General features: G+C 42.2%; 1 protein-coding gene across 5 annotated transcripts; it reads right to left on the reverse strand.

Moving 5' to 3' along the window:
* Positions 1–578: 578 nt before the first annotated feature.
* TMEM123 (transmembrane protein 123) lies at positions 579–17,256 on the reverse strand. 5 transcript variants are annotated; one of them, XM_052670983.1, is made up of 7 exons: positions 17,066–17,256; positions 12,405–12,476; positions 10,611–10,664; positions 6,248–6,286; positions 6,065–6,211; positions 4,578–4,731; positions 579–2,501 (listed from the first exon to the last, which is right to left on the reverse strand). In XM_052670983.1, exons 1-7 carry the CDS (start codon positions 17,241–17,243, stop codon positions 2,477–2,479), a joined length of 669 nt encoding a protein of 222 aa, XP_052526943.1. In that variant the 5' UTR covers positions 17,244–17,256; the 3' UTR covers positions 579–2,476. The 5 variants fall into 5 exon arrangements, with proteins under 5 accessions (XP_052526943.1, XP_052526941.1, XP_052526945.1 ...); XM_052670981.1 differs by having other exon boundaries at positions 6,065–6,286; XM_052670985.1 differs by lacking the exon at positions 6,248–6,286 and having other exon boundaries at positions 6,065–6,227; positions 10,606–10,664.
* Positions 17,257–21,594: the final 4,338 nt, after the last annotated feature.

Below are 21,594 nucleotides of genomic sequence, written 5' to 3' on the forward strand. Positions count from 1 at the left end.
AAAAAGTAACATTCTGGATCTGTGCCCAAAAGTGGCTCTGTTCTGCAGTCAGTGAATGACTTCCCAAGATTTCATTAGGGAGTAAGTGAATTCATTTTTAATGTGGAAGTATAAAATGTGAGTTTTAGTAATTAAAAGTGAATGTCTGGGTTGTGTCAAAAAGTGAAATCAGCTGACTGCTGGCAACAGTCTTAAGCCATGACCCTGCAAATGCAGTTCTGTGACACGTCACCAGAGGGATTCCTAATAAAAAGGGAGAAACATGAACAGCATTTGCTCAGGCACCAGCACTCTTAAAAACCAAAGAGCTTCAGTGTCCTGGTGGATGCATGGACTACAAACAGTATTGAATAAGTTTTACCATATAAATAAAGCCTAGCTGAGTTAAGGAACAGCTAAAATATGGCACCCGCAAGTAAGTATGCTACACAACTGAGCTGTACAGAAGTGTCGTGGTTCTGGTCATTGAAAAGTATACAGAGTGAACACTTCTTCCACTGTTGTGACTGTAGAAATGGCTGAAGAACTTATAAGAGCATTTAATAAAATAAAAATCCAATTGAAATTGATACATTAACTCCAAAGATTTAACTTCCTTTATTCGTCTGCACAACAGAGGCGAGGCAATCCCAGTAACGGGGTTGCACCGAATTCTCTTAATTTCTACAAAGTAAAGAATTGCAATGCTATGTAACAATCATCAAGTTAAAATAAAAATAAAAATTCACCAAACAAGGCAAGTCATTAAGAAAAAAAGAAATAACCATACACACGATAACACAAAACTGGAAAAATTACTTCAGGTTACTGCTCGTCCCTATCTCAGTCTCAGTGAAATACAAAACAGTCACACAAACCCTATTTCACCCGTGTGGCTGATGTTTCTTTAGGTCATGATTTGTTGGACTTATTTGTGCCTCAGACAAAGCTTTATTACTCTATATGAAAAAGGAAGACTCACACACCCATTTTAATACTGTAGGAATGCACACGTGTAAGAATCAACAAAATAAATCTGTGCCAGAGCTGTAGCTCTGCTTCCCCTAACATTCTACTACCAACAGGCCTGCAAGCAGTCCCTGCATGGCCTTCCCCAGGTGTCACCACCTCCCTTCTGTGCACTGCCTGACGGGGAAGTGGCACCACACTGACCCTGATCACCTGATCTACAAATGAGGCCTCAACAGGCCTAAACAATTTTTTGGTGCTACAGAGAAGCATTTCCTGTTTTTCATTGTGCTCCTCCCTGCACCAGTGTAAATCGTGTACCTGTCTGCTGAAGGCAGCAAGTTTACTTCAGTGTAAATGCAATAGCAGTATAGAAGCGGCATCTGCAATCCTGCACAGGAATGGCAAACTTGGACCTTAATGCTACGGCTTTCTAAGAGGCCCAGTCGCCTTCAGATAATTTTGTCTAGGAAAATACTTTAAGAAAATCCAGATTATATTCTTCTAAAATGATATCCTACAGATTTTCAACTTCTCTGTGTAACTTTGAATGCTTATCAAATGTTGCTAAAACATTGCATGCAGTCCCCTCATAATAAAAAAAACCAAAAACACAAGTAAAGTGATTGCCACATTCAACATAAAATATAATTTCTGCAAAAATTTTCATATCTATGAGGGGAAAATTCTGACTTCATCAGAACACTAGGATATACAATTAAATAGCAGCTATGGATTGCATAGTCTGTTTTATTTTTATATTTTTTTATAAGAACTCTCTTAGAAAAAGGGATTGTGGATGGATATTTGCAGTCTGTCCATGGTTCCTGCAGCTAGTTTCATCATGTAGTCTATGAAGGGAAGTCTCTACAAGTCACTGGTGAGCTAATGACTGAACTTTACAGTACTTATCATCTACACCATTAGCAAGTCTTGCCCCTTTACTATCCTAATAAAAATTAACTGAAGTGTTCAAGCCCACAAGTTTCTAAATTACAGTTCACATCAAACTTCAAAATAAATACAATTTAATACAAAACATTTGAAAACAAAAAAACAAACAAAAAAAAACTTTACTTGCAAGAACTTACACTTGGTCTCAAAGGTAGTCCATCCTATCCTACAGTACCCATTATGTACACACTGGATTTATGGGGACATGTGAGAAACAGTTGAACTGAACTTAGAATTGTAATGATGTGGTCCACTGTTTAGCAAGTTACCCTTTTTAGAGCCTTGTGGGTCTAGCTTCAAATGACTGAAATGTGATTTCTTTAAATTTGGTTACAAATACTGGAAAAAGAAAAGAATCTCTCAAAAAAGTGCTGAGTTCCTCTTGTTCTCATCAAAACTAACACAAAAAAAAAAAAATAAAAAAAATCAGGACACATAGGAGAGTCTCATAATTTTGCAGATCACACCTACAAACAGCCTAAGAGACTGCAATCATGAAAAGAATGTTTTCCAGAAGCAAGTTAAAACAGCTGTGACAGGATGGGTTTCCACTATTGTCCTCTGTGAAGTCTCTTTAAATGATGGCATCATGTTCATCACTGTAATAGAAACACAGTAATTAATGCTCTGCAGTACAATCATCAATCAGTACAAGAAACTGCCACCTAGTTGCTGCTAAGAAGGCTATTCTGTGAACAAAGGCCATCTTAATGAGAAGGGCCAAGCACATGTTAGTCCTGACGCTGCAGGCCTCTCTGAGCCTGGGGACATCGCCTCAGTTAAAAGAAGCTGCTTCAAATGAGATGGATGATACTGGATAGGAAAAGCAACCTAGTTTTAAGAATTCCCAATGCTTAAACTAAGACTGGGACAAGGATGCAAGCTTGGAAGAAAACTGAGAAAAGTTGGGTATAAATGGCAAATAAGATTTGCAAGTCAATAGTAAAGTAAAAAGCAATTCATTTTCCTTAATCATTACATGCCAATAAGGTTCCATCAGAATTTTAGCATTCGTTACAAACAGTTGAGACAGATACAGTGTGAACTCAGAATTATAAATGTGCTTTGTTCGCAGAAGCAAATGCTTCTGAGGAGAGAGGAAAAGAGAAGTTCGACAAGGACAAACCAAGCCCGAGACAAGATGGCCCCCAAACCTATTTCAGAAAGGAGAGCTGTCTGGAAGAGGCTGTTGACATATTCTTTACTTTGTCCACCTGGGAAAATACCTAGAGAAAATGTTTAAAAGTGTGGTTTTCCACTTGCAATCTGTATGCTGTCTGAAGCTCACAGAAAACCTCAAGGATCTTGAAAAGAAACTCAAGAAAAGAAAGCGTATTGTCAGCATGTTTGTAACTGCTGTGTAGGACCTACGCAGCTCACAGAAGGCTCAAAGTTGCTGGTGTACACAAAACAAACAAGTGACTGTAGGTGGGAGCCAAACGATACCTTTTCACATGTACTTTTCTATGGAACACTCTTAGCTGCCCTCAATAGCTGAATACAAACAAATGTGGGCAGGCATCTAGCAGATTTTAAGTGTGTACTTTAGTGTGGTAGAAATGATATAACTAGCTTAGGTGCAGATGTCTATATTCTGTTTAATGAATTCTACCTGATTTTACAAACTTGCCTAGAGTACTTGAAGAATATTCAGTGCATACAATTTTATGGAACAAAATAACAAAACAAATGTGAGAAATCAACCAGCTGCCTTGTTCACGCTGGCAACGATCAAACACTGAGCCTTAAAAATGTGAATAATGGCTCTGTTGCCAGTTGCATGCTTTCTGTGAAAACAAATAAACTGTTTCAATGTGGTGGCTAGGGAGAGTGGAATATGACATGTCTGGCTTTGAAACTGGCTGCTCAAACTAAACTTGAAGGTATGTAAGAGGTGATATAAAAGAGAAACAGTAAAAGGGTTCCAATAAAATGTCATCTAAATAACAGGAACAATACGCTGGGGAATGGAGTGAGGGTAAAGAATAAACAGACAAATGAGTCCAGGAAAAAGTATCAGAAGAATGAGATGCCTACCAAATACATTGAACATCTCACAAATACTGCTGTGAACAATCAGTGCATAAGGGGCATACAAGACGGCAGAAATATTTACAGTGCTAGCAAATTAGGATGAAAGTATGCATACATACATAAGAAATACTTCTGGCACCAAGCTATTTAAGCAAATACCAGCCACGAAAAAATCCAGTATGTACCACACAGAGCAGAGCAAAGGTGTAAAGGGCACCCCAGCTGTGGAACAATTATTTTATAAAGTTGTTGTACAGAAGAACCCGTCATCCATGAGGCTCAGTCACAGCTGGCATGGATGGAGGTTGAGTCTTGGTATGGTATGGTGAGGGAAGGAAAACTGAACAAACTAGAAAATGAAGAAAGTACACAAGTAATAACCACAGTGACTTAATTTGAAATAGCTGACAGACAAGGGTCTCCTAAAAATAGTAATTATATACTAGATCACGGGAAAAAAAATTGAAACACACAGAAGAGAGGCATAAGAACAATGAGGAGACACTAAAGGGATGAAATACAGTATCATAGTTAAATCTCTTACACTCAAATAAATTTACATCACAATAACATCTTTATTCTCCTTATTCCCCTTGAGAAAGTCAGATTAATTGTCTAGGGATAATGCCTCTGAAACTTACATGGTTCTGTACTGAATGCCTCTTCTCGAGTGGTACGTTTTGCACCCAATGTAGAGAATAACTAGGACGCAGAGTGTCAGCACAATGCCACCTACAAAACTGCCCACGTCAAATCTGGAGGCTCTGGCTATGACAGTCTCAGATTTTGATGTGGCTGAAAGAAGAAAACAAAAGGCAGTTTTTACAAGATTTGTTTCAAGGGACTCCTTTGTATCCTGCACTCCCCAGATGACTCACATCTAAAGACAACTGGACAAATTTTACATAGATCAACTGGCAAGATAGCAGCCAAGCACGCAAACATTTTTTAAAGTTATACAGTGTGGTGTGGGAGCAGCTGATCTATCTGCTCACTCTCTCTGAAAGACTGTGATTGCCACTTCTCCTTTTCAACTTCCTCTTTCCCTTGTTTTCCTCCACTCTCTCCTTGTTCCACATCTGCTGCCCCTCTTACACCAGGTCCCATGTTTTTCAGATCCTCCATTTTAATTTAATAAGCTTGGCCTGAAATTACCTAGCCTAAAAGGAAGCTGCTTTGACTCAGAACACAGTGGGTCAGACTACACAGGGTTCAACAACCACGTCAGCCAGGATAGTTAAGTGATGGGAGTAAAGTACTTCTGGTGGCTATTAGTTGCTGGCTGCTCTACTCTCATAGGCACACTGCCTCAATCTGCAGCTAATAGCAACTAGACTGAGCTCAGCTCCACAGCCCAACACAAGTGTCCCCCAAAGATCAAATACTGACATAGATAAATACTGACTTCAGATAAAGAAGTTTCCATGTGAAAACTGGTTTCATCTGTCATAAGATGATCCAGTTTGTGCCTGTTTGTATTTGCCACAAGGCAAGTTACTTGACCAAATAAAAGTTCTGCTGACCTACCCAATAAGGTTTTACTTGCAAGGAAAAACTGATTTCTACAGTTACTGTTTTTGTACTCAAGAGTACTGTCAAAGTGTACCTGGCAACTCTTACATGAAGCGTGAACCATCCATAGTCATAACCCATTCTCCCTTAAGAAGAAAAGTAACTACATTGCTACAAATAGGGCAAACAGAACTCAGCCTTGCTACCAAGCCAGCCACTTTTACAGCCACAGGTCAGCTGAGACAGAGGAAGTCATGAAGATGTGTTCATATGTACTGTAGAAGGGGGAATGAAAGAAGTACTGAGGTGGTACTCAAAAGCCTACTGCCAGCTCTTAATGAACAGGATTTCTCCTAACATCATTAATCTCCCTGCTGATGGCTGCCAGTTCACAACTACTTGCAGTTGTATTTTTTTCTTATATGTTTCAGGTCACTCAGGTTAAGTGAAGCCTTATTAAGCGTGTGGAGCACTTAGAAGAACGTTACTGTGGCCAACTAAGAAACTTGCTCTAGCTTTTCAGTATGCAGATATATTCCCTTTACTGCACCTACTGTAAAATGAGACTATCAACTAGAATTGTACAACGTGTCAACATGTGGAAGTGTGCACCTACCTGTAACGGACGTGAAAGAAATCTTAGAAGTGGTCACTGTAACATTCGCTTGTGATGATGTGACTGATGAAGCTGTAGTTGATCTTGTCTGGTTGGCTTCAGCAGGCTGAACAGGAACGGTGACACACGCAGCGGTGCTGGTGGGACGGCTGGCACTGGTGGGATGGCTGGCACTGGTGGGATGGCTGGCACTGGTGGGACGGCTGGCACTGGTGGGCGTACCTGGGAAATTTTTCAATTGACATCATTCAGAAAAACAGATAAAATTAATCAATGGCATACTCACCGACTAACATAACATCTGTCATACCCACACAGAATGAAAGAATAACAATGAAAAAATAAATTGCATGGACACCTAGGTTTGCACACAAACCCTTCCCCTGCTCTCTTCCTTTGGAAAGGCCTAACTCCCATTTCTAGGGCTCAAGATCAGGAGCAGCGTTAAGGAAAGGCCTTCGATAAAACCTGGATCATATCCAGTAATTTTTAAAAGTATGAAGTCTTTTGGTAACACTATCCAAGTCCATAGAATCACTCCTGACTTAGAATATTTTAGTAGTGATTTAATTTTACTTGATTTAATTTACCTTTGAACAACAGTGATTTTATTAAGGTTGTGTGTATTTAAACGTATTATATGTTAAACTCAAGCATCACCATTTTTTCCACAAAGTTAACGGAATGCAGCCTGCTATCTTGTAGCATTTATTTTGTAGCAGGCTACTGCCGAGGTTAAAGCAGAGGACTGGAATGTTGTTTCACAAGTTCGGTTGATATCTAACATCTTTAACTTTTATTCTGCTTCTACCTAACACTTCCTCTTTCCTCCCCACTGAAAGCAACAAACTATTCAGAATAGAAGTACCGTGAGACAAAATGCAAGAGCAACAACAGAGGAGATTGATATTTATAGCAAACAGCTTTAATAGAAGGCAGCCACCTAGAATAATTGTAAGAAAATTATCTATTTTTTAAGGAGCTAATGAGAAACATGAGCTTTTTATAGGATTGAAACCTCTCTAAGCAGATAATATGAGGCAAACAGCTTTTACACATGACATAATTTCATGGTGAAAAAGCTCCCTTTGCACTCTGTACTTCTGTGTTATTTCTATAGTCTCATACAATCTGGATTCATTTTTAGACACCATCAAAGCTTTTCATTATGCAAATTCAAACATCCAAGTGCACTTGTGTTTTCTAAATCTAAAAACTTAGAGCACTTGCATAAAGGATAGTTTTCATCTCAGTTCCACAGCAAACCTGATACTCAGTTTCTGTTCTTTTTGTACAACATCCGAAATTCTTCCAAAGAATGCTCTTCCTGTAAATGTGGTCTAAAATGCAGGAAGCCTCGCACAAAACATTGTCCTTGCTAAGACTCTGGTTTCACTGCTTCCAATACAGCCATAGATGCCAAAAACATAAAAAAGCAAACATTGAGACAACCTAAGCGTTCACAAAGAGGAGGCCTATGAGCCACTTTTCTGGGTCGTTTAACATTAAAACTACTGAAACAGCCCAATACCCTCCCCCTCAGTAAATACGATTTATCTTCCTCTTTGCTGCTATCCTTGTACTTTGCTCTAGGTGACACCATGAAATGAACATTCATTGGATGGGACAGATGGAGGAGCACACTGTGCTTACCTTGTTACAATTAGGAAATTCAGTTCCTCTATGAAGCATGTGTAAGACACATCGGATAAAGTTCAGGGCACATTTTAATACTGGCAGGCAAACTCCCCAAATATACAACCATTCATAAATATCAAATAGCTCTTCATTATAGGAAATAGAAATCTATTTGGAAACCATCAACAGTCATGAGATGAAATCACACCCAGCAACTACATTCTTTATGTAAAAAAGGCATCAAGCAGAAGAAAAGGCAAATCTGAATGCAACTGCCAACCAAGCACAGGTGGCATTTTAGTTTGTTGGGATTTTTTAAAATTAATTATTGTTTTTATTATTTTGCTGTGTTTTTTGAACCACCATCACAGAGTGTCAAAGTGGCCCATGTTTCTGAGCACTACAGAGGTTGATGGGTCCAGGTGTATCATTATTAGACTATACAGTACAAAGATGGTATTTACTCTGTGGGTACTTAATAACACTTAAGAAAACATAGTCAGCAAAAAAAAAAACAAACCAAACATCCAAGCAGCTATCATGATTTGCACATTACTTTCTCCCCATCACTTTCTTATAAAGAAGAAAAAAAGGATCACTAATAAGATTACAACACTTGGTAATATAACATGTATTAAAAGAAAAATCTGGTTATCTTCTACAGACTTATCTTCTGTGATATATTTAGTGCCAGTCATTTCAGAACATCAGTGGGAGGTTTTCAGAGGCATGTAGGAAATTTGGGAAGCTGACGTGAATTGGGCTCCAATCTGTTCTTCTTTCTCTTTGAAAACTTACTCATACTATTTTACCAACAGAGTTAAGATAAAAGAACATTTGCTAGAAACATCTGTCCTTTTATCTTTTATTTCCCTAATTACTTTTCCCCAAAAGACCAGCTGTGCTTCATTGAACATCATGCTAAACACACCCAGGCTGCATATGTTATTTTTCCTACCTACAAAGGATGCACACCAGGAGCACAGTTCAAGCTTATGACAACTTTTAAGTGACAGTTATCTTGTTTTGTAAAGTACCTTACCTATCCTATATCTGCTTGAGCTACATATACAGTGTAATGATAGCTCTTAGCACCATGCAATACTCTTTGTGTAACTAACCTCTCAAACTGCATAAGCACTGTGCTAGCATACAAGTAATTATTACTGAATGTCTTCACAAAATAAACACTCTTCTTTTCACAGAATATGATCTTCCTATGGAATAAGATTTTCATTCTTGCCATGAAAAGCAAAGACTAAGCAAAATTAACTAGCTATATGCATCCAGTAATAAACCCAGTACTCTTCATTCAAAAGAGGTTATTAAAATGGATGTGGACTATCTTAATGCCTATGAAGTTTCTAACAACGAAAAGAAAAAGCCCCTCCCCCCCAAAAAAAGAAGGATGTGAACTGTAAATCGGGCAAAGCGAGGCACAGCTCTCTGTTAGGTTGGTAGTGTACAGGCTCAAGCTGCTTTTTACAGTACAGCTCAGACCTCTGCCAGAAGCCCACAATCAGGGCTGGGGCGCAGGGTTAATTAAGCACCTGTGTTTTACAGTGGCTCTGCACATGACGAAGACTTTAAGGCAACAAGGGGATTACCAGAACCTCTCCACTTTCTGAGTAAGGCATGCCTAAACTGGTATATACTGCAGGCAATGGAATGAGAAACTGCACCACTTCCTTGCTATACAAAAGCATTTACGAAGTGTTTCTGTTCTCCACTGATGAATGTTTTAATGGAACTGCAAGCAAATCAGGGTAGCTCAGGTTATCTGCATGTGGCAGAGAGTTGTACTGGAAATGCAATGACTTACCAGGGACTTAGGATCATCATAAAATTGCACAAATGCACAAAGTATCTTATGGTCAGCACAACATTTCTGCCCTGCTTTCACAGGGTTTTTGGCATGAAGGGGATCTAATTCATAGAACCTTCTTTTCTTCTCTCAAAAACAATCTTTTATCTGTGCATCACAGACTGAATGACTGCAGGACATTAATTCTTACTCAGCCTCTGCTGATGTAATTAAATATGTCTGCACAAACTCTTCCAGAAAATCATTTTCTTAAAACTTTCCTTTTTTTTTTTTTTTAAAAAAAAATAATAATAATAATAAGCCTACGTTAGCATAGCCAACGGTTGGGGAGCTGCAAATCCAAGCAGATAACCTGCACATTTGTGTCTCAGGTCAAAAACCTGCTTTCAAACTCTACCAGCTGATGTGATAAAGACGTTTCTTCTTTCAACAAAGGTGTGTTTTGTAAACACAATACTTATGTTGAAGCATCACAGCTGCAACAGTACTGCCTCGAGAAGTCATTTTTACCTGTAGTTTTTTTGTGAAGGTGTGAAGGTAAGATACTCAATGCAAAAATAACCATGACAGATTGTCCCAGATCTGCTGTTCATGTCTCATTTGAACTGCAATGTTATGGGCTAAGAGATCTAGAAAGACTAATTTCTGTTGGGTAAGGTGCCATGAATTTCACCTAAAAGGAAACAGTCTTATTCTTGAAACACAAGCCCCAGTGCTTTCATTATACTCTACACCTATTTACTGTGAAACATGATTAAACAGACATGCAGTGTTTACACAACAACATATTCAGCTGTATTCCATGAAAATGGAAGAAGAGAGAAAGAATCAACATTGATGACAGCCCCACTTCTTTTGAATTATTTCCTGAAGCTTTATGTTTTGTTTCTTGTTCTTCTACGGCACTCTAGGGCATCTCTTAGCATTATTTTATGTTGCATCTCTATCTCCTAAAAGGATAAAGCCTTTCTCAAATAACCACATCTCATAGATATTTCTTTGGAATTTGGTATGGTTTGGGGGTAGTTATGGTCCTAGAAGCGAGCTCCAAAATAACATACGTTATTTGATGAACATACGTACCTGCTGCAGACTGCGTGGATGGCACAGCAGAGGAATTGGATAAAGTGCTGTTTTCTTCAAGAAAAAAGAAGAAAACAAGAAAATTAATATTAATTTCCACTTCAACTTACTATAAAGTACCAACAGCAAAATACTCCGTGTTTGCAGGCTCCAAGTGGGAATAAAGCAGAAAGCATTCCACCTCAATCCATGTCGTTTTATCCTGCAAAATGCTAACAGACTTCAGCATCAACCCTGTTCTCACTGACTCTTGACCTACTCAAGCATTATGTTTTTTCCCGTTTTTATTCCTCCATTTCAGTTTCATTTCCTGTCTCTCAGTCTCTTCTTTCATTTTGCAGCATCTCAATTACACACTGGGCTCGTTTTGGTAACATTTCATAGTTGTGACGCAGGGATAGAAGCAGCTTTATGTTGGCTCATGTTGTCTCTACACAATAAGGCTCCTGTGAACACACCTATTTCCAAAGACTGTTCATATTTTTGTCCTTCTTTCCTTTCTCTCACCTCTAATTTTCCAATTTTTTTTTTATTTTTTCTTTTCTTTCCTACTCATGCTACTTTTGTGTCTCAGTGTCCTCTCTGCTGTAATCCTCTTCCACATTTCTTAAAGGCCAACAGCCTTTTCTGCCTAGCGATGACCTGGGTTGATCTGAAACTCCCACTCCTGCAACAGCCATCTCTCCCTCCAGTTCTGCACTGGAGATGCACATGATCATTCTTTTCTTGCTGTTTTTCTTTTTCTTTTTTTTTTGAGGTCTAATTATTGCCAATTAGCTCCAACGTTGAGCACTAAGCTCACAATTTTTATACTGATAGCAGAGATATCAAGTTACAGATGTAATTGACTTTGAGAAACAATCTATGATTCCACCATTACAAATACGCTCTTCCTCAGATACTTTGCTTTTTCTATCCGTATAAGCCACAGACCCACCTAGGGCTAAACCTTTCCCATACTGGCCCAGTGCTGTAGCTATGCAGCTCCGGTCTTTCCAAGGTTTTGAGTTCTTGCTTCTGCAACCTCAGGAACATATCTGGACATGGACTGCATGCTCACACAGGTGAAAGGAAGCCATGCACACCGAATTTGGGTGCGAGTCACTGATGCAATCAGTACAATGACAAAGTGAGTCACTGAGCTATTTGTCTATTGTCATTGGCTATTCATCCCATTTCTTGCCCAACAGAAAATGAGATGAGCAAAGGGATACAGAGTAGAAGTGACTCAGGGAAAATCCGTTCTGCATGGGTGGCTTAAACGCCATGCACTGTTTAAAGGCGTGCACCTTAATGCAGTCAAGAGAGGTCACACTGAAACAAACATGTGCTTTAACAACAAGCTCAAGCACAAGAGATCTGGAATCAGTTTTGATATGAAGAATATTCAAATGAACAAGTGCCTTGCCTTTCCCTCAGCAGCACTGAAATAACAGCCCAACAGACTTTCTACTTGCTTCTCTTTTTAACTGTAAATTGATGCTGGAAGATATTTCTAGTTCTACACATACAGCTTTGTCATTTTGTTCCACCTCTCTGGCAAGGAGTAACATCCTGTTGCTCCAGGGTATCTAAGGGCATAAGAACCGATGGTTTATGCTGTCATCAGTTTCTCCTAAATATCTTTAGTTGTTGGCAAATCAACGTGACAATCAGAGTGCCTCCATCTTGCCTTACAGCTGTTCATGAACCACTAAAAGCTAAACCATTACTGGGCAGTTCAAGCCACGCAGTAATACGCATTACTGTTCTCAACACTAGTGAAACACAGAAAAAGAAGTGCCAGAGTATTACCTTGTATTACATGTGGTGAAGTCGCATTAGAGCTTGTGTTGGTGACGTTCACCTCTGCAAAGGCATTTCCAACTTCAAAAAAAAAAAAAAAAAAAGACAATTTAGTTTAGGTATTTTAATTCCAGGAAGAGAAAAAAACAGTTGGTATAGCAACTGCCGCTTTGAGCACCTACATGACTAAGGAACTGCACGCAGGAGTAGGTAATGATGCTATATAAGCATGGTACCACAACAGCCTGCTCTCAGCACATCACAAATGACAACGGTCACACTATTCAACCATCACATGCACTGGAACTCCTTCCCATCCCCCATTTTATCTTCCCCATCAACACAAAGTTCTCTTCTTCCTTCAGATGTAAGGAGAATGAAAGAAGTAAGAGGAAGAAGTCAGCCACCTTCCTTCAGTAATTATATATGATTCACAATATCTATGGCAGAAAGGAGAGAACGTCTCATGTGAATCTTTTCCTATAGGGCCTTTGCAGGCAGAGGAGCACTTGCTCCATCCCTACATAGATATCATAATGTTAAGAGTAATAGAGACCTGATGAGTCTGTCCTCAGGCCTGGTTCTGCACAGCAGCAGTAAGATGTAAACACACACCATGCAGAATGCAAAGCCTGGCACTCACACACCTGCAAGAGGATCAGTTGTGGATCCTACCTTTGTCCAGCACTGTTTAGTTCTGATAACTCACCACAACATTCTGTTAAAGGAAAGCAAGTAACTTGAACTAAATGTCTCAGAAATAAGGCATTTTCTCAGTAGTAGAAAGAGCTCAGACTGATAAAGCTTGTAAATACAAATGAGAACATGCAATGTCCTTCCCTGCTCAGTCAGCAGAATGGGCTCCCTGGAGGATGACATGGAAGTTAGAGAGGATCAAGATCTCACCCACCTTCAAAGATATACTTATTATTATGCATTTTAAACCAAAACTGCTAAGTTCCTTAATTTGGTTTAATTTGCAGCTGCTCCAGGAGACAAAGACATCCTAATAAGGGGTAGTGTAAAGGGTATGCCATGTTGGAACATGTGGAACGTGAATAGGACAGGTGAGAATGAGAGAATCTGAAACCACCACCATTCCCAAACTGTTCTCCATCCCCAAACAGTGGGTTTAGTATCCAAGATGTGTACATCAGTCACTGGGGAAACCAGGAGGCTTTAGCCAGGGAAACTGTAAGCACATCCTAGGTCACAGCAACGGGAGAAGCATTACACCCTTCTGCATAGATGTGGCAGCAAGGAAGCTCTGTGCATGAGCAAATATGCCTTTTGAGGTCACAGGATGAGCTGAAATGTTGGGGTGTGAAATCCTGGGAGGAGAAAATCTGCTGTTGTTTGCTCATGCTGTGATTCAGAGGAGAAAAAAGATCTTTGTGTTCATTCTTCATGATGCACTGAGTCAAGGAAATGCCCGATTCCGACAACGCACCAAAGCTCCAGATACCACAAAAGGACAGAGAAAGGGGACAAGCAGGCTTTTCATCATACAGCTCCATGCGTTCCTCTCTTCAAGGTCAAGCAGAGGTGCAGCTACAAACAGCAGTGCCTGTGGCGGGCTGGGGTGCACTGCAGGCAGGCGTGCTTCCTGCCAGATGCCACAGCACAGCTGGTTGCAGCAAGCACTTTCAGGGCCCCTCTATAGTTTTGGTGGTCTGATGCATATGAAGTTGTAAGCCTGAGACAATCTGGACACACAAACTTCCAGAAGAGCAGAACCAATCCAGTTCCTCCAGCTTTGGCTGGAAGGTAGCTTCCAGGAGCAGTGTTCAAATACAGAAATAGATGTGAGAGCTGAAAATAAACAGGATGTAATTCTAAATTGACATAATTTCACTGTATCCGGTAAAAACCAACACGGTGGGTAATTCCCACAAGCTCTTAATGTTAGAAATGCACAGTCTCCCACTGAGGCACACGCTGAATTGCAGCTCCCTGCAGGTGCAGTCTGACAGGAGACCCACGCACCAACAGTGGCACAACTCAGGCAGTTCCCAGCGTGAGATGGGGTGGTCTGCTCACTCCCACACTCATGAGGAAGATAAGCACATCTCTGAGCATTCTCAGGCTTTATACCCTGGCTTAACTAAACCCAGCGCTCCAGAAAGATGTTAGAATAGGACTCATATTTTATTCTAAGCACAGCTTTACATATTCACTTTGCGGACATTTCAAAAGTCATCCAAACTGTGCCTAGGAACCTTTCCTTTTCAAGTTTGATGCAAAGCAGGTAGGTTTATCTCCAAGCCATTCTGCTTCTGTTAGTTTAAATATAACAACAACAAAGTAGGGAGGCACTGACAGCGCACAGCTTGCTGCGAAGATCTGTGCTGGCACAGCGGCCTTTGATCAATCCAAACATGTTCGAGTCACAGTGCTGGAGTGGTAACAGCAGCAACAGGAACACCACCACCCCCAGCACGCTCCAACTTCCAGTGGGAACAGATGAAACTCAAATTCTGGAGATTAAAACACGAACTACCCAGTGGCCCTAAATCCACTGCAACAGGCAATCTGTAAATCTGACAAACTGTAAATCCCAAGACTTGCTATCTGAACGCTCCATTCTTCTTTTTCCCTTGACTCAACAAGGGATTTTGATACTGATTTTTCAAGCGGCCTTGAGCTAACAGAAGGTTGTTGCATGAGCCCGGCACAGAGATCACACAGGATTATCTCTGCAGCAATTTGGAAAGGTTGCCATGCCTCAGCATTGTGAAATCCATCTCACAGTCTTGCAAAAGAAACCATTACGCAGATGCTTATGGAAACAGCAGGGATCAAACTGATACTCAGCTTCAGTCAGTTTGAGACCGAAACACAGCTACACCTTTTGCTGCCACGCAAGGATTTAAATGAAGTACAGAGACATACCACATCCAAAACACCACACTCATTATCAGGCCTGGAGACACTGCTGCTGCTTTTTCCTGGTCTCATAAGCAGCTCAGTGCAGGTGCGCCCACCAGAGATGCTGTAGCTGTCTTTTGAATGAGCTGGATGGGGTGGGCTGCCTTGTGTCTCCTCACTGAGATCGCAGAACGACAGAGTGGTTTGAGCTGGAAGGGACCTTAAACATCACTCAGTTCCAACTCCTGCCATATGCTGATTGCTCCCCCCACCAGTCTGCCCAGGGCCCATCCAGCCTGCTCTTCAGCACCTCCAGGAATGGGGCACCACAGCTCTCTGGGCAGCTGTGCCAGGGCTGCACCTCCCAGTAAAGAATTTCCTCATAACATCTAACCTTAACCTTCCTTTTAAGTTTAAGCCATTCCCTGTTGTCCCACCACTACTAGACTGTGTAAAAAGTCAGTCTCCTCCTGCTTCTAAGTATGTCTTCAGTACTTGAAAGGAAGATGTCGTAGATCCAGCTGGATTTTACAGAACAGTGGGTTCTTGGATTTTTGCAGATCATAATATTTTGCTAAATGTTTCTTCTACTTACCTGACACAGAAACAAACTTTCTAGCAGAGTAAAAAGAACAGCTTCACATGGAAATAACCAGTTGGCCCTAAAATCTTAACAGGAATGAGCGCAAACCTGCTGCCACTTTCATGTTTTGTAACCCATACTATTTGTTGAGTTTCTCACTTTCTCATGCAGCACTCCTCACCAAGCACAGTAATGCTGCTGAAAGAAACACAAACTTCAGTTTCTGAATAAGTGGAGGCCGACCCAAACACAGCTGCGTTCTAACCAGGCACATCCAAACACTGAAACCCAGGAACTTCGGCGGGGCTCCCTGCCCCACCCCACAGCCAGTACCTCTGCAGGTGCACTGAGGTGAGCCTCAAAAGGGCATGGCTTTTGTGAGCAGGTTATAACGGAGATCACACAACCAAGTGTGATGGAAGGAGCACGCCTGAGTGCCTCGTGGTGGTGAGCCGGGCCTTGCCCTGGGAGCAGCCACAGCACACAAGGGCAGAACCACGCAGCCAAAGGCAGCCGAGGCCCACCTGTACAGGGGCAGGTGGCAGCCTGGCACAGCACAGCGATGCCAGCATCCCAGCAGGGCGGTACGCACTTTGCAAATACATTTTAAAAATCTTTTTTAAAAAGCTTTTTTTATATAAATATATATATATTATTTTTAGTGCAATAACGTTCTTTTGTTCAAGTTAATCTTGGTACTTTTTTTTTTTTTTTCCCCTGCATCTTTACTTTAGAAAGCTGTGACGTACAGCATGGGGCATTTCAGCCTTCGAAAGAGCAGCACAGGCAGCTCAGATTTCTGCATCTCGCCTTTTATCTGAGCGCACTTCACTTATCGCCTGAACGTGGTCGTCTGCCACCCGAACCGGGCTCGAGAAATTGGGTCAGTCCCGGAGCGGACTACTTGCCGTAGCGCAGGGCAACACACACGGCGCACCGCCCGCCCCGACGGCGGAGCTGGAAAGCAGCGGGACCCTCCGGCAGCCAGGACAGCGCCCGAGGGCGGGCAGCGCAGCCCGCGCAGCAATACGGAACGCAGCGCCACGAGCCACGAGAGCGGGAACCGAACGGAGCCCACCCCAGCACGGCACACACAACTTCCCGGCCGAGGGCCCGCCGTCGCCCCGAGCCGAACAGCAGCCCCCAGCGCTCCCCGCGCCGGGGACGCGGCCACGGGCATCGCCCCGCGGACCGCCCGTCCCACGCTGCCGCTACTCACGGGGGCCGAGCAGGAGCAGCAGCGCGAGCGCCCGCAGCGCGCAGGCAGCGCCGGGAGGGAAGAGCCGCATGGCCTCGGAGACAGCCGCGCGGTGCCGGGATGGCTGCGGCACGCCGGGCGCTGCCTGTCCGCGCGGGGCGGGGCGGGGCGGGGCGGGGCGGGCCCGAGAGGCGGCCATGTCTGCACGGCCCGCCCGGAGCGGCTCGGCGCAGGCCCGGGGTGGGGCTGAGGAGGCACGCAGCGCTGTGCCTCTGCTCGTGCTTCGCGCCGTCAGGGTTTAAGGCCGCAGGGGGGTCTGAGTTTTCCCACGTGCTTGGACAAACTTATCCTTCGTTAGCTGTGAAATCAACTATGAGGGCTGTAGAAAACAGTCGAAGGGAACAACCGTTTTCAACACTTTTCAGTTTTCTTGTGTAATTCTAACTTAAAATCGATGTTGGAAACGAAGGAGAGATTTAGATTAGACATCGGAGAAGATTTTCACTCAGGGCAATGAGGCCCCTGGCGCAGCTGCCCAGAGAGCTGTGGTGCCCCATCCCTGGAGGTGCTCAAGGCCAAGCTGGATGGGTCCTGGGCAGCTGAGCTGATGGGAGGGGCAGCCAGCCCATGGCAGGGGTTGGGGCTGGGTGGACTGTTAGGTTCCTTCGAACCCAAACTATTCTGTTATTCTGTGTTCTTACAAATTAAAACAGCTAGAAAGGAAGAAAAAATACCTGCATATGCTGCAACAGACTGCAGTCTAATAAGAAAACATTTTAATGTGTGACTTTGTAAAAGTCACAGTAGGATGTCTAACACAACACCTCCACATCCCTCTAACACAGAGATATTTGCATGCTGAGCACAGCATCTAAGGACAAGAGGAAGGGCCTGTCTGGATGATAGACACAGCTGTGAAGCTGAATTTAGGAACTGCTCAAGCCCTGGCTTACCTCCTACGTGACCCCGCTACACACATTTGCTCTGTAAGTCCTGCGGAGTGCTAAACTAAAATTTTGAACAAAGGTTTTGTACTTGGTGGAAATAGATGTCTGTTATACCTGTGGGGTTTTCTTATGCCTCTGTTCTTTGCTTCCTGTCCAATTCTGGGTAAGGTATGTGAAGACCAACGTGCATTTTTTTCCTGTGAATTTTCTGAATTGATTCCCCAAAGTTTTTTGTTATGACAGCATTAGGAATAATATCTGCAGCTAGCCTTACTCCAATAATGGTAAAAATACATCTGTTGGTAAGCATAAGGGCTTCTAGTTGTAAGAGCAAAGCTGCAGTGGGAGTTTTCTATTGAGATAAGTATTTAGAAGGTAAAGTATTAATTATCCAAGTCCTTCAGCTCTTGCACAACTCTAGCAGGCATCAGGCTCAGGACAGACCGGAAACAATTTTGGGGCTAGCCTTATTAACATTGCTCAACTTGTATATCTGCAGGAGAAGAGCAGTCAAACTACATCGAGCAGTGACGTCATGGGAGATATGTACACAACTGCAGTAGAAGTGGTGAGTTAGCAGGAACTGCGATGTGTTGAAAATCAGTACAGGCTCTTTACTGTGTAGAGACACAGGTGCTGGAAAAACTGATGCTTATTGTTTTGACATGATCTCATTTCACTAGGGACGTGACTTTTGGACAGTTATACCTGGGGGTGGAAGGGAGTTGTTCATATGCTAAGTGCTGGGAAAATCTAGTGGAAGTTACCGTCTCCTTCTGGTACATAGTCTAATTAATGATCAAGATTTCCTAATAAAACTGGGATTGGTGAGGGTTTTCTTTTTCTCTTCCTAATCTTGCTTGTGGTTTTCTGTGTCAGGGAGCAGCAAAAATGGGGCTACCCCTGGAGCAGATGTCTGTGTGCAAGGGGTGACAGCAGCACATGCGGGAGCTCTGTGACCAGGTGTAATCCCAGGGTGTGAACAGCCAGGTGACAGTCACATGGTGGTCAGCCAACAGTCTCAGACAGGGTGATGAGACTGATCCAGGGAGTCCAGGTGGGAACTGCAGGAGATGGTTTAGGAACAAGTCTGTGACATAAGCCCAAGGTCAGTGCAGGGGATGGGGCAGAACATGGTGCTGCTCCCATTGTCAGTCACTAAGGGCAGGCCTGAGGTGAAACTGAGCTCTGAACGAATGAGCAGAGGGCACGTGGATGGAAGCCACAGGGTTTGTTGTTATCCATTCAGGTTCATTAATGCGCTCATGGCCCTGACATTCAGATAGGTCGTTTCATTCTTCTTCCACAGAAGTTCTCTTCCATAGTCTGCCATCTCTCTTTATTAGCTATCTTCCTTTCTCAAGATATCTGAGTAACGTTGTTAGTGCACTTTTCTCTTATACAGCAGTTTCTCTACAAAGATCAAAGCACCTAATGAAAATCAAGTGCAATGGACTCCTTATTTTGACCTCAGTTTATAGTGGAAGCTCACAGACACTTTGGGGATGAGTGGGAGGAGTTCAAGGTAGATGACTTCTTGCTGTTGTCTGTGACAATAATGGGGTTGCTGGCTAAGTGCAATTGTAGTGCAATCACCACTTTGCAGAGGTGATACCACAACTGTTTGTAACAGTGGAAACAGTATTAAAAAATGTGGACTCAGTATTTACTCAGTGAAAGTTTTAACCACTATAGCTTTCCTATATCTCATCAACGAGACTGCCGTCTCTCCCGTTGACATACTTTATCAGCTGTCTCCTTTCTCTTGAGTAACGTTAAGTTAGGTTACACCCAGAACAGAAATTCCCAGCCTTTACTTAGTTTGATGTCTGCTGTGTCTAGATCCATCTTGTAAAAGTTTTGATTACCCACCCCAAAGGTCTTATTCCACACATAATAGATGATTTGTTGCTTTTATATTCTGAGATGTCAGACTTAAAGCAACATTGCAGGCTCAGCAGAGTGCTCCTGTTCAGGAAAATGCAGGAACATGCAACATATTTTGCTGAAATACTGTCAAGAGTAATTTTAATTCATGCTTCTTGGTGTAGATTTAACACAGGCTCTATAGAAACCTGCCCTTAAGTGAGATGAGAACCATTGCTGACCAGAGTGTCAATCTGTTTAGCCAGTGTTAACCAATCTGCATTTATTTCCTCTGAGTCAATGCAAAAACTGAAAATCAGTCAAAGTTCCTTTGTGCTGAATGGATTTCGTAATTTTGGACAGTCTAGTAATCCACAGTTTCCCATTCACGTGAGTGAAAGATCTTGGTTGAAGTTCTTTCTCTTCCCTGAAGTAGACTCATTTTCACTACATTACCCTTCAGAAAAAAATGGGAAGGAAAGGGAATATGACACTTCTGATCATATTAAAGTACGTTTGAATGGACAGAAAAAGTAAATGCTTTACAATATGGAATAAAAACATCCAGAAGTGTTGTTTTTATTATCTGTAAGATGGGATGAATTATATTTCATGTTACCTGGATTCAATCCAGGGAGGCTTTCATAAATATCTGGAGACTTTCTGGACTTACACTGATGTGACTCAGAGATTAATTTGTCTGTCTCCATTTAGTTCAGATGGTTTGTATTTGGTACTCTCAGGAAACATAATTGTTTCCTTCTCTCACTGTAGGCTAATCTCATGACACATGTATCACTAGAGTAGGCTTATGCTTCTAGATAAGTCTTAAAAAAATGTATTTCTAGTCCTGGCATCTGTGAAATTGGCTGTACTCTCTCACAGAATTAACTGCTTTATGATATTTGACAAGGGGCTAGTGTATTCAAATGCTTTTCCTTCTCATTCCTCTAAGTGGAATTTTGGTCCAAAATATATTTGTGTAGAATATGAAGGCAATCCTCCATACTTTTGGATGGAATGTATGAAAGTCATGTGTGTAAATAAAGGATTCCACAAAACAAAATTTTAAAACTATATTAGTTTGATACAATTTAAGCAGATGCTAAGAGGAATAATTTTTTTAAAGATGGACTGTAGCCAGGAAGCATGTAGTCAAGTGGAGTGACTGTTAACAACGGATGTCCATTGCTAGAAGTGTCCTAGTTTTCACATGAATCTGTTGTTTTGCCTCTGCATTATTACAGCATCAAGAGGTAAAAAAGGCCTGAGCCCTTGCTGTGGTCTGTGTGGGTCTTGCGTGAATGCTGCTGTTACAAGGACTATATTCATAGAATCACAGTATCATAGAATCATAGAATGTCCTGGGTAGAAAAAGACCACACTGATCATCCACTTTCAACCCCCTGCCATGTGCAGGGTCACCAATCACCAGACCAGGCTGCCCAGAGCCACATCCAGCCTGGCCTTGAATGCCTCCAGGGATGGGGCATCCACAGCCTCCTTGGGCAACCTGTTCCAGTGTGTCACCACCCTCTGTGTGAAAAACTTCCTCCTAATATCTAACCTAAACCTCCCCTGTCTCATTTTAAGACCATTCCCCCTTGTCCTATCACTATCCACCCATGTAAACAGCCGTTCTCCCTCCTGTTTATATGCTTCCTCCAAGTATTGGAAGGCCACAATGAGGTCACCCCAGAGCCTTTTCTTTTCAAAGCTGAACAAGCCCAGGTCCCT

The sequence above is a fragment of the Tympanuchus pallidicinctus genome, unplaced genomic scaffold (assembly GCF_026119805.1).
Source record: "Tympanuchus pallidicinctus isolate F22 unplaced genomic scaffold, pur_lepc_1.0 scaffold11, whole genome shotgun sequence".
In the NCBI taxonomy this organism is placed as follows: Eukaryota; Metazoa; Chordata; class Aves; order Galliformes; family Phasianidae; genus Tympanuchus; species Tympanuchus pallidicinctus.